The 13,039-nt window shown below is 50.1% G+C and overlaps 1 protein-coding gene across 1 annotated transcript in view; it reads right to left on the bottom strand.

Annotated features, from left to right (window-relative positions):
- Positions 1-8,751, bottom strand: part of LOC309551533 (antigen WC1.1-like) — a 38,187-nt gene extending 29,436 nt beyond the window's left edge. The window contains exons 1-2 of the mRNA XM_082252157.1: positions 8,633-8,751; positions 5,779-6,339 (exon numbers count right to left, since the gene is read on the bottom strand). Of these exons, the coding sequence (XP_082108283.1) occupies positions 5,779-6,339; positions 8,633-8,690 (619 nt within the window). The 5' untranslated portion in view covers positions 8,691-8,751. The remainder of the gene's footprint in view (positions 1-5,778; positions 6,340-8,632) is intronic.
- Positions 8,752-13,039: the final 4,288 nt, after the last annotated feature.

The raw sequence follows: 13,039 nt of genomic DNA, 5'->3' as shown, positions 1-13,039 counted from the left end.
AAAAACAGAGAAAACTTTACAAGCATATACTCTTACAGGTAGAAAAAAGAAAAAACACCAAACTCGCGTTTTTGAGAGGAGCTTTCAAGCAGAAAACATGCCTAAGTGCCCAAAACTGCCAGAAAACGCAGGAAAAAAGCGCGAAAAAGCGCAAAAAAGCGCAAAAAAGCTCAAAAACACACAAACAAAAAAAAAATAGGAAAATGTGCTGAGAGTAAGGTTTGTGAAAAAAAAAAAAAACGCTTATGCTCAAAGAAGCTCAAAGTAGCTCAAAGAAGCTCAATAAAAACGTGCAAAAGAGCCCAAAAAAGTTCAAACTTCCTCAAGCTGAAATGAAAGCTCAAATGCCTAAAAGCAGCATTAGCCCTAAGACCCCATTCACACTACTGCGACTTGGACCGCGACTTGTCAGCCTGACAAGTCGCGGTCTGTCGCGCTCCCATAGTGTAGTACAGGACCTGTTCTAATAGGAGCGACACAAGTCGCTCCGACTTAGAAAAAGGGTTCTGTACTACTTCGGGGCGACCTGGAGGCGACTTGCATTGACTTCCATTATGTGAAGTCCGAGCAAGTCGCGCCGAAGTCGCGCTGCACGCGACTTCACAGGTCGCCCCCGAAGTCGTGCACAAGTCGTGCCACGGTAGTGTGAATGGAGACTTAAATGAATAAAAAGAAAGGTAAAATGCTTCAATGTAACTTTCTGTATTCCCGTCTGAGCAATGTTTTGGATAAACATTGCCAGACAGCTTTTTTTTTTTTTACAGCTTTTGCTGCCGACCTTCTCTGTGTATTCTTCAATGCAGCAGTGATTAATTAGAGCTGAATTGCCGTGTACTGGGACAGGGGGAATCCTGGCAGCAGAGCAGAAGGACTGGACACATTAGACACACCCTCGGTGCAATGATGACTGTTTTTTGGCGTGTCTAGCATGCCCAGTGTCTGCAACTGGATATTTTATAGCGATTTAATTTACTCTGCTTTTATCCCTGTGGATCTGAGCGCAAGGAATTTTATGGGGTATTTTTTAGGGTGGTAAAATCCAAATCCTCAGCTACTTGCTGGGGATTCCAATTTTTTTTTTTTTAAATATCTGTCTTTCATTCCCTAAGGCTGGGTACACGTCGAACGGGCCAAAAGTCAGCCAAAAACGGCAGGAACTGTCCGACTTTTGGCCTGCCAGTCTCAAGAGCATGTTGGAAAACCAGCATCCAGTCAGCACTCACAGCCAATGTGTGTCCTGCCGAGAGGGCCGTTCCTGCTGTCAGAACACAATAGCTCAGCAGGGAGATTGCTGTACTAACATCAGATTTGTTAGTACAGTGCACTGTATGGTTTTTTTTTCATTCAGCCTGCTGGGTTGAACGGAAATAACTTCCCGGAATAACACTGCGTTCTCTCCTCCCCAGTCATGGCTGGCGCTCAATTTTGTTGGGGGGGGGGCAGGCCCAGGGCCGTCTTTTCCATTGGGCATGCCCGGCGGTTGCCCAGGGGCCCCACTCGCCAAGGGGCCCCGCAGCCCACACACATGGTGGCAAACTCAACAGGCCAGTCTGGCCAGAATCCTCCAGATTACTTTGTTTACCTGGTGGTCTAGGGCCCCCCCCCCCCGTTGTCGGCCGGGCCCCGCCGCGCCCGCCCCCCCCCCCCGTTGTTGTCCGCCGGTGGCTAGAGTCCACTGGTTGCTAAGGCCAGGTGGGCGGGCTGGGAGGCGGGGACAAAAGCAGACAGAAGATGCAGAAAATGCCGGGGTTAGACTCGTGCATATCTAAAAATGCTGAATCCTTACAGGTGGTGGATGGGCTGGCCGGAGGGGACAGAAGCTGACTTGCCTTGCCTAAACCCAGTAAACACAGAGCAGTACAGGTACAGTGTCATTATACTGCTGTTTTCCACTAAGCACCATGTTTCCTGGCTGTAACCAACTATTAGGGCTCGTTTACACGTGCGGCTGGGGGCAACAAAACATGCAGCTGAGCATCATTTTTACCCCCCCCATTGCTCCTCTTTAAAGGAGAAGGTTAGCCAAAGCTATTTCAGCTATACTTCTCCTGTGGATCACAGGAGTGCATTTAGTCACGCACTCCTGTGACCCATTTTCAGGCGACAGTGGGTTAAAGACATATCGCATGACCAGAGAGGAAAAGATGTAGCAGCCGCCTTCATTCCCAGTGGGTGCCACTCTGAGACTGAGGTGTGAACTGTACACATGGGGGTGGGTGGGGGGTATTGAGGGCGCAGTTTGCCATCTTTGCTGGGTGACCTTGTCCTGGCACTGCGCATTATGCACCTACATCTGGGGGGGCGCAGTTTGGCGTCTCCACCCCTGGGCGCTAGATGGCCTTGTCCCGGCACTGGACCCATGATGCACAGCTCCTCGTCGGTCGGCTCGTCCTCCTCTACGCGCCTAGAAGACTGGCTCCGCCTCCACCCAACTTCTCCCTTCATGTGCAGCCGTTGTAAAAGGTAAGGCAGTCAGCCCAGCTGCCAGGCTGCTTGATTTTATTTATTTTTTTTCACTCTCTCTCTCCATCCACACAAGAGACAACTACCTGGAGGATATACCTTACTATATATTGGTCCCTGTAATATGTATATAGTAAGGTATATACTCCAGGTAGTAGTTGTACTCTCTTGTAGTATATAGTGTTCCCTGTAATGTGTATATAGTCTATATACATATTACAGGGAACACTATATACTACAAGAGAGCACAACTACTACCTGGAGTATATACCTTACTATATACATATTACAGGGACCAATATATACTACAAGAGAGTACAACTACTACCTGGAGTATATACCTTACTATATACATATTACAGGGACCAATATATACTCAAGAGAGTACAACTACCTGGAGGATATACCTTACTATATACATATTACAGGGAACACTATATACTATAAGAGACTCTTTTAGTATATAGTAAGGTATATACTCCAGCCTAGTTGTATTCTCTTGCAGTATATATTGGTCCCTGTAATATGTATATAGTAAGGTATATACTCCAGGTAGTTGTGCTCTCTTGCCATGATGAATGCATGTCCTCGCTCACCTCCTCCGGACTCCTCTCCGCCCTGCCCTCTTCCTCCAGGCACCCCTCGCATTGGCCGCCGGGCTATCGCTGCTCCGCCCAGAGTAGGCAGGGGGCCCCAGTGCAATGCATTGCCCAGGGGCCTATAAGGCTCTTAAGATGGCACTGGGCAGGCCACCCCCCCCCCCAGCCAGCCAACCCCATAATCCACCCCCCAATTGCTTGATCGATCAATCGCCTTTCAGGCCCCCCACCAGCCCCTGCACTTACCCCATGCAGGTGGCAGCTTTTCCCCCTGCGTCTCCTCCCGAGTCCCGGCAGTCGCTTCTCCTCCTGGCCAATCAGGAGTTAGGACTCGCGGCCAATCGGGTTTTAGGACTCCCAGCCTATCAGGACAGGCTTCCTGACTGGCCTTAAGGAGAAACAGGAAGACAATAGTGAATATTAATTCACTAATGTCACACAACTGGGTGGGCTTTTGGCGCAGTGTTCTGCACCCCGAGCCCAATTCTAATCATTTGCTTAAAAAAAAAAAAAATATTGGAATCCATGTGTCCCGGCACCCCGCATGGAGATTAGGGTCCAGGCGCATGGATTAGGGGGGCAGCGCCCCTGCACCCCTAGTAGACGGGCTGCCACTGCTCCTACCACACACAGCGTGGAAGTTTTTGTTTGCCTCACCTCCCAATTGCCTGTAGCCAGTGAGGGGAAGAAGGGAATGCATAACCCCGCCCCTTCACTCACTGGAGCACAAATAAAGGGTATGCCATATTGTGGTGTGGGGGACTGCTTTGTGGGGGGCTGCTTTGTGGGTGGGTGGGAGGGCAGCAAAATGCACATTCGCCTGAGTAGACAAAAATCCTTGCACTGGCTCCCCACTGGAGGCCTAAACCCTTGCAACGGCTCCCCACCGGAGGCCTAAACCCTTGCAACGGCTCCCCACCGGAGGCCTAAACCCTCACCCAGGCTCCCCACCGGAGGCCTAAACCCTTGCATCGGCTTCCCACTGGAGGCCTAAACCCTTGCACTGGCTCCCCACTGGAGGCATAAACCCTTGCAGTGGCTCCCCACTGGAGGCCTAAACCCTTGCAGTGGCTCCCCACTGGAGGCCTAAATCCTTGCACAGGCTCCCCACTGGAGGCCTAAACCCTTGCACCAGCTCCCCACCGGAGGCCTAAACCCTTGCACCGGCTCCCCTCTGGAGGCCTAAACCCTTGCACTTGCTCCCCACTGGAGGCCTAAACCCTTGCACTGGCTCCCCAGCGGAGGCCTAAACCCTTGCACCGGCTCCCCAACGGAGGCCTAAACTGTAGCCCAGGCTCCCCACCGGAGGCCTAAACCCTTACACCAGCTCCCCACCGGAGGCCCAAACCCTTGCACTGGCTCCCCACTGGAGGCCTAAACCCTTGCACTGGCTCCCCACTGGAGGCCTAAACCCTTGCACTGGCTCCCCACCGGATGCCTAAACCCTTGCACTGGCTCCTCACTGGAGGCCTAAACCCTTGCACTAGCTCCCCAACGGAGGCCTAAACCCTAGTCCAGGCTCCCCACCAGAGGCCTAAACCCTTGCACCGGCTTCCCACTGGAGGCCTAAACCCTTGCACTAGATCCCCACTGGGGGCCTAAACCCTTGCACAGGCTCCCCAATGGAGGCCTAAACCCTTGCACAGGCTCCTCACTGGAGGCCTAAACCCTTGCACTGGCTCCCCACTGGAGGCCTAAACCCTTGCACCGGCTCCCCACCTTAGGCCTTAAATCCCTGCACCTGCTCCCCACTGGAGGCCTAAACCCTTTCACCAGCTCCCCCCTGGAGGCTTAAACCCTGCAGACAAGCCTAAAGGCTTCCTGGTGAAGAGGAGTGAAAAGTCCCCACCAGTGTCCTACCGAGTGTGGGATAAGGACAGAGCGCAGGCCATCCCCCCCAGCATGGATGGTGTACACCATGTCAGAGCAGAGGCTGACTCCCCACCAGAGGCTCTCCTCCACTGGCCAGACCCGACAGAGCCACCCCATCTCCCATCTGCAGCCTCCGGCCGCCCCCCTGATGGTCAGTTCAGAAACCCGGAGTCGCTGCAGCAGGTGCTGCTCAGCCCGACCCACCAGGTGAGCAGAGATTACCTGGAGTGAAGCTTTAGCCTGGGATGGGGGTAGGGAGGAGGCAGGGAAGAGGAAGAGTGGGAGGGGACTGAGTTGCTGCACTATGGGCCTCTAGGTTGTACTTGCCCCCTGGGCCAAAAATTGCCAGTCAGCCCCTGGTTATGATGTATTGTCATGTCTGTGTTCTCGTTTTGTTACAATTAATCAGGAGCTCAGCCATGTGGCCAGCATTAGACTGGTAAGAGTCATATTTGCAGCAGCTTTCCAACATAAACCTCTCTTGCAGAAGTAGCTCACAGCATACTATGTACAGTATATACCATTATTATAAATCAGATGGAACTGAGAGATTAGATGATGTAAAATGGGAAGGCAAGACAACACAATTAATGCACAACCTTCCATCTTGTGCAGTGGTCCTCAACTCCGGTCCTCGGGGCCCACTAACAGGCCAGATTTTAAGTATTACCTTGGGGAGATGCAGACTAGAATACTGCAATCACTGAGCAGCAAATGAGATCACCTGTGATGTAATTTAGTTATCTTGCAAACCTGGCCTGTTAGTGGGCCCAGAGGACCGGAGTTGAGGACCACTGATCTTGTGTATTTACAGGAAATATTATTAGTACATGGGTGTACTCACGCTGTTTCTTTGCTACGTGTTCCTTTGCCTCAATACTTCGACATGTGGATCTCACAAGGGCCCCGGCAGCACTGTCACTGCTCTGGAAGTTCATCCGGCTGTATGAGTGCCACTCTGCTGGGTAGGAGGCCACTTCCTCCAGCTCAAATTCTCTCAGTGCTTGATAGACCATTGTGAAGACCTGGAACCCGGCCCTCTTCAGCTTGTGGATTTTAGGCTTCATGAATATGTGCGGATAGGAGCGGCTCAGAAGCAGGATTAGGATGTGTGACTTGCGCTTGGTGGTGACCGGTGGCTGCCACGTCATGGAATTTATATATGTTATGATGTAATCCTTAGTCACAGAGTAAGCAGCCGTTCCAAGGGCCCGATTCTCACGGATGTAATTTCCCAGTTTTATGGGGTCATACGAATAAAGGTCAATCTTGACTTCATTGGAGGAACTGTTAAAGGCTTCCACCAACTTTCTGATTATTTGAAAGTCATCTAGATGGCCCATATATTCAAAAGCATCACTATATATAATGATGTGAGCAGAAGAGGGCACATCACTGGAACAGCCTGGAATGCCAACAGAACAGTTATTTTATTTTCCAGAAATAACCACCTGAAGGTTACCATAAAATCCACACGTGAGTTCACCTCTAGAGCCCATCAGGTACCCCCCACTGATTACCTCAAACAAAAATTACTCCACCTCTAGAACATGAGTCATCTCACCTCTGATCGTCTCAAGAACACACGATACTTCATCAAAACCCACTTCTAGAAAATTAGGTACCCCACCACTGATCCCCTCTAGAACACATGATATTCTACCAAAACCCACTTCTAGAACATTAGATACCCCACCACTGATCACCTCTAGAACACATGATACTCTACCAAAACCCACTTCTAGAACATTAGATACCCCACCACTGATCCCCTCTAGAACACATGATACTCTACCAAAACCCACTTCCAGAACATCAGCTACCACACCACTGATCACCTCTAGAACACATGATACTCTAGCAAAACCCACTTCCAGAACATCAGCTACCACACCACTGATCACCTCTAGAACACATGATACTCTACCAAAACCCACTTCCAGAACATCAGCTACCACACCACTGATCACCTCTAGAACACATGATACTCTACCAAAACCCACTTCCAGAACATCAGCTACCACACCACTGATCACCTCTAGAACACATGATACTCTATCAAAACCCACTTCTAGAACATTAGATACCCCACCACTGATCCCCTCTAGAACACATGATACTCTACCAAAACCCACTTCCAGAACATCAGCTACCACACCACTGATCACCTCTAGAACACATGATACTCTACCAAAACCCACTTCTAGAACATTAGATACCCCACCACTGATCACCTCTAGAACACATGATACTCTACCAAAACCCACTTCCAGAACATCAGCTACCACACCACTGTTCACCTCTAGAACACATGATACTCTACCAAAACCCACTTCCAGAACATCAGCTACCACACACTGATCACCTCTAGAACACATGATACTCTACCAAAACCCACTTCCTGAACATCAGCTACCACACCACTGATCACCTCTAAAACATCAGATACTCCCCAAAACGTTACTTCTAGAACACCAAATAACCCACCAATGATCACCTCTGTAACCCTAGATACTCCATCAAACCCCATTTCTAGAACATCAGTCAGTGCTGTATTTTGGCCTAGGCCAACAAGGCCCAGGCCTAGGGCGGCATTTTGCAGGGGGGCAGCAAAAAAGCCCCCCCCTCCACCTTAGACTCTATTGGCCACTGGTTGCTAGAGCCGCCTCTCTCATTCCCCCCTCTCTCTCACCCCCCTCTCTCTCGCTCTCATCCCCCCTCTCTCTCACACCCCCCTCCTCTCTCTCTCTCTTTCATCCTCCTCTCTCTCATCCCTCCTCTTTCTCTCTCACCCCCCCCCTCTGGCCACTGGTTGCTACAGCCGCCTCTCTCATTCCCTCCTCTCTCTAACCTCCCTTTCTTTTGCTCTCATCTCCTCTCTCTCACACCCCCCCTCTCTCTCTCTCTCTCTCTCACCCCTCCTCTCTCTCTCACCCCCCCTCTCTCTCACCCCTCTCTCTCACCCCTCCTCTCTCTCTCATCCCCCTCTCTCTTTCATCCCCCCTCTCGCTCTCTCACTCACCCCCTCCCCCTCTCTCATCCCGCTTCTCTCTCTCTTATCCCTCCTCTCGCTCTCTCTTCCCCCCTCTCGCTCTCTCATCCCCTCTCTCTCTCACAATCACCCCCCCTCTCTCTCTCTCATCCCCCCTTCTCTCCCTCTCTCTCTCCTTCTTCCACCCCCCCTCTAGTGAGATCTGAGGGGTTAATGCTGGGACTTGTAGTCCTTCAATTTTGGAGGGAGCCACATCCGTTAAAAAAGGAGTGGGGCAAATTTACATAGGAGGGGGAGGCGCCCAATTTTGGTCTTGCCTAGGGCAGCACAAAACCAAAATACACCACTGCATCAGCTACCTTGCAACTGATACAAGATACTCCACCACAACTCACTTCTAGAACATCAGAGCACAAGATATCCTAACACTGATAACTAGAAAGTGGGTAGGCTATCACTGCTCTCCAAAAACACCAGCTTTACCTCCACTGCTATCTAGAACACCAGTTCTCAATGGCGATGACACCTACAGCAGTGGATTTACCCACCAGCGACAGTCTCTGAAGGAGCATAATTCCCTACCAGCCTAGAACACAAGAATGATCTTCTGTTATCTACACAGTCTGACTTTCCTTCATCTATGTCAAGGACTATCTACTAGCTGCTTGACGATTATATCTCCTGATACCAAAAACACAAGACTTACCTAGAGCACTTACTGACAGGCAGGATGTGCTGATGATCAGGAGGATAAGAAGTACCATGATTGAGGATCACAGAGTGACTGTGAAGGGTCATCTCCTGTCACAGTTATTTTATTGCAGGGGGCAGAGGTTCTGTTTATCATCTGGTTAATGGGAAAACTTTAAACTTAGCTTTGTAGTACATTGATATTTGCTCAACCTAAACAAAACATGACTCTGAATTGCAAATACTACAACCTTCCAGGGAACTCGTGTGGAAAAATCCTTTCAAACCTTGCACACCTGCCGAGGCTCTGCTTCTACTAAAGCCCTCTGGTTCTTCATAGCCTTGTCTTCTGAATGGTCCAGTCCAGAGATTCCTCAATCTGGGGCAATGAAAATGTTGTCCTACAGGGCTGGTACTACTGGCTGATACTGCTGGTGGGTACTGCTGGTGGGTACTGCTGGCTGGTACTGCTGGTGGATACTGCTGGTGGGTACTGCTGGCTGGGACTGCTGGTGGGTACTACTGGTGGGTACTGCTGGCTGGTACTGCTGGTGGGTTCTGCTGGCTGGTACTGCTGGTGGGTACTACTGGTGGGTACTGCTGGCTGGTACTGCTGGTGGGTTCTACTGGCTGGTACTGCTGGTGGCTTCTGCTGGCTGGTACTGCTGGTGGGTTCTTCTGGCCGTCATGCAGCCTGTGTCCCCCGCCATCATCCAGCCTGTGTCCCTGCCCTCATTCAGCCCATGTCCCCACCGTCATTCAGCCTGTGTCCCCCACTGCCATTCAGCCTGTGTCCCCCGCCATCATGCAGCCTGTGTCCCCCACCATCATGCAGCCTGTGTCCCCTGCCGTCATGCAGCCTGTGTCCCCCACCGTCATGCAACCTGTGTCCCCCGCCGTCATGCACCCTGTGTTTCCCTCACCGTCATGCACCCAGTGTTTCCCCCGCCGTCATGCAGCCTGTGTCCCCCACCGTCATGCAGCCTGCGTCCCCCAAAGTCATGCAGCCTGTGTCCCCCACCGCCATTTAGCCTGTGTCCCCACCATCATGCAGCCTGTGTCCGCACCATCATGCAGCCTGCGTCCCCCACCGTCATGCAGCCTGCGTCCCCCACCGCTATTTAGCCTGTGCCCCCACCATCATGCAGCCTGTGTCCCCCACCGTCATGCAGCCTGTGTCCCCCACCGTCATGCAGCCTGTGTCCCCCACCATCATCCAGCCTGTGTCCCCTGCTGTCATTCAGCCTGTGTCCCCGCCGTCATTCAGCCTGTGTCCCAGCCCTCATTTAGCCTGTGTTCCCCACCGTCATGCAGCCTGTGTCCCTGCCGTCATGCAGCCTGTGTCCCCCGCCGTCATGCAGCCTGTGTCCCCCAAAGTCATGCAGCCTGTGTCCCCCACCACCATTTAGCCTGTGTCCCCACCATCATGCAGCCTGTGTCCCCCGCCATCATGCAGCCTGGGTATCCGCCGTCATGCAGCCTGTGTCCCCCGCCATGATCCATCCTGTGTCCCCCACCATCATCCAGCCTGTGTCCCCTGCTGTCATTTAGCCTGTGTTCCCCACCGTCATGCAGCCTGTGTCCCTGCCGTCATGCAGCCTGTGTCCCCCACCGTCATGCAGCCTGTGTCCCCCGCCGTCATGCAGCCTGTGTCCCCCACCGTCATGCAGCCTGTGTCCCCCAAAGTCATGCAGCCTGTGTCCCCCGCCGCCATTTAGCCTGTGTCCCCACCATCATGCAGTCTGTGTCCCCCACCGTCATGCAGCCTGTGTCTCCACCATCATGCAGCCCGTGTCCCCCGCCGTCATTTAGTCTGTGTCTGTGTCCCCGTCAGAGTCCTCCTTTACATTGAGTGTGTCCCCATCAGTGTCCTCCTTTACATCCAGTGTGTCCCTGTCAGTGTCCTCCTTTACATCCAGTGTGTCCCCGTCAGTTTCCTCCTTTACATCCAGTGTGTCCCCATCAGTGTCCTCCTTTACATCCAGTGTTCCCATCAGAGTGTCCCTTTACATCCAGTGTGTCCCCGTCAGAGTACCCCTTTATGTGCCCCGGTCAGAGCTGTGTCTTCTGTAATTACGACAATATTCCCATCATTTCCCAATAAAGATCTCCAATAAGAATTATCCGCCCAATAATAATCGTTTTCCTTTGCGTGCATGCGCAGATACTGCAGAGAACGAGGCAGAATCTGACATTTAGATTCTCGTCCCACTGCGCTCTGTCTCTCATCTGATAATGCATCCCACAAACTGCGCATGGCAGTGTAATCATCACGCTGGCTGATCGAGGGATCAGCTGGAGTGACGTCATGTACTGCGCAGGCGCAGTTCGTCAGATGCATTTTTCGCCGGGAGGCATTATTCGACAGGGCACCCGCATACTTAGATGTGCCCTTTTTTAATCATCAACCATGTGAGTCACTAAATGTTGAACCTTCATTAAATGTAACCATATTGCTACACTTAGAGGCACCTCTCTTCTCTTTTATACTCTGTAGCTCCTGCTGGATTGTGCTTCTAATCCCCTTGTGGAAGCGGCTATTTGTGGATGGACATTTTATGGTTACACAACCTATCACATCGCTATAATCTTTTTATATGGACTATAAACTGAAGGATTTATGAATAAATGGTTGTGGAACGAATCATCTGAGTTTCCATTATTTCTTATGGGGAAATTCACTTTGATATACGAGTGCTTTGGATTACAATCATGTTTCCGGAACTAATTATACTCCCAATCCAAGGTTTTACTGTGCTCAGTTGTGACGTGACGCTACTCGTATTGCAAGACCTCGCTCGTTTATCAAGTGAAAATTTGTAAAAAAAAATTGGCAAAACACTCGCAGACCAAGTTACTCGCAGTCCAAGGTTTTACTGTGCTCAGTTGTGACATGATGCTTCTCGTATTGCAAGACTTCGCTCATTTATCAAGTGAAAATTTGTAAAAATAAATTTGGCAAAACACTCGCAGACCAAGTTACTCGCAGTCCAAGGTATTACTGTGCTCAGTTGTGACGTGACGCTACTCGTATTGCAAGGGCTCGCACGTTTATCAAGTGAAAATTTATGTAAAAATATTTGGCAAAACACTCGCAGACCAAGTTACTCGCAGTCCAAGGTTTTACTGTGCTCAGTTGTGACGTGACGCTACTCGTATTGCAAGACCTCGCTCGTTTATCAAGTGAAAATTTATGTAAAAAAAATTGGCAAAACACTCGCAGACCAAGTTACTCACAGTCCAAGGTTTTACTGTGCTCAGTTGTGACGTGATGCTTCTCGTATTGCAAGACCTCGCTCGTTTATCAAGTGAAAATTTATGTAAAAAAATTTGGCAAAACACTCGCAGACCAAGTTACTCGCAGTCCAAGGTTTTACTGTGCTCAGTTGTGACGTGATGCTTCTCGTATTGCAAGACCTCGCTTGTTTATCATGTGAAAATTAGTAAAAAAAAAATTGGCAAAACACTCGCAGACCAAGTTACTCGCAGTCCAAGGTTTTACTGTGCTCAGTTGTGACGTGAGGCTACTCGTATTGCAAGACCTCGCTCGTTTATCAAGTGAAAATTTATGTAAAAATATTTGGCAAAACACTCGCAGACCAAGTTACTCGCAGTCCAAGGTTTTACTGTGCTCAGTTGTGACTTGACGCTACTCGTATTGCAAGGGCTCGCTCGTTTATCAAGTGAAAATTTGTAAAAAAAAATTTGGCAAAACACTCGCAGACCAAGTTACTCGCAGTCCAAGGTTTTACTGTGCTCAGTTGTGACGTGATGCTTCTCGTATTGCAAGACCTCGCTTGTTTATCATGTGAAAATTAGTAAAAAAAAAATTGGCAAAACACTCACAGACCAAGTTACTCGCAGTCCAAGGTTTTACTGTGCTCAGTTGTGACGTGACGCTTCCCGTATTGCAAGACCTCGCTCGTTTATCAAGTGAAAATTTGTAAAAAAAAATTGGCAAAACACTCGCAGACCAAGTTACTCGCAGTCCAAGGTTTTACTGTGCTCAGTTGTGACGTGAGGCTACTCGTATTGCAAGACCTCGCTCGTTTATCAAGTGAAAATTTATGTAAAAATATTTGGCAAAACACTCGCAGACCAAGTTACTCGCAGTCCAAGGTTTTACTGTGCTCAGTTGTGACTTGACGCTACTCGTATTGCAAGGGCTCGCTCGTTTATCAAGTGAAAATTTGTAAAAAAAAATTTGGCAAAACACTCGCAGACCAAGTTACTCACAGTCCAAGGTTTTGCGGTTTCCTAACTGTCTTGGCTAACAATGCAATCCAAAACAAATATCACACCGCGTGCTTGTAGATCTCTTCATCTGCAGAGGGAACAAAACCGAGAACAGCAAACCAGCGTGAGAGCCTCACCCACCAGGGAGGGATAGATCCTCCCGAACACAAACATAATACTGCATATA

Source organism: Pelophylax lessonae, assembly GCF_965119305.1.
Source record: "Pelophylax lessonae genome assembly, chromosome: 3".
Lineage (NCBI taxonomy): Eukaryota > Metazoa > Chordata > Amphibia > Anura > Ranidae > Pelophylax > Pelophylax lessonae.
The sequence above is the reverse complement of the archived record's forward strand: the minus strand, read 5'-3'. Positions and strand labels throughout refer to the sequence as shown.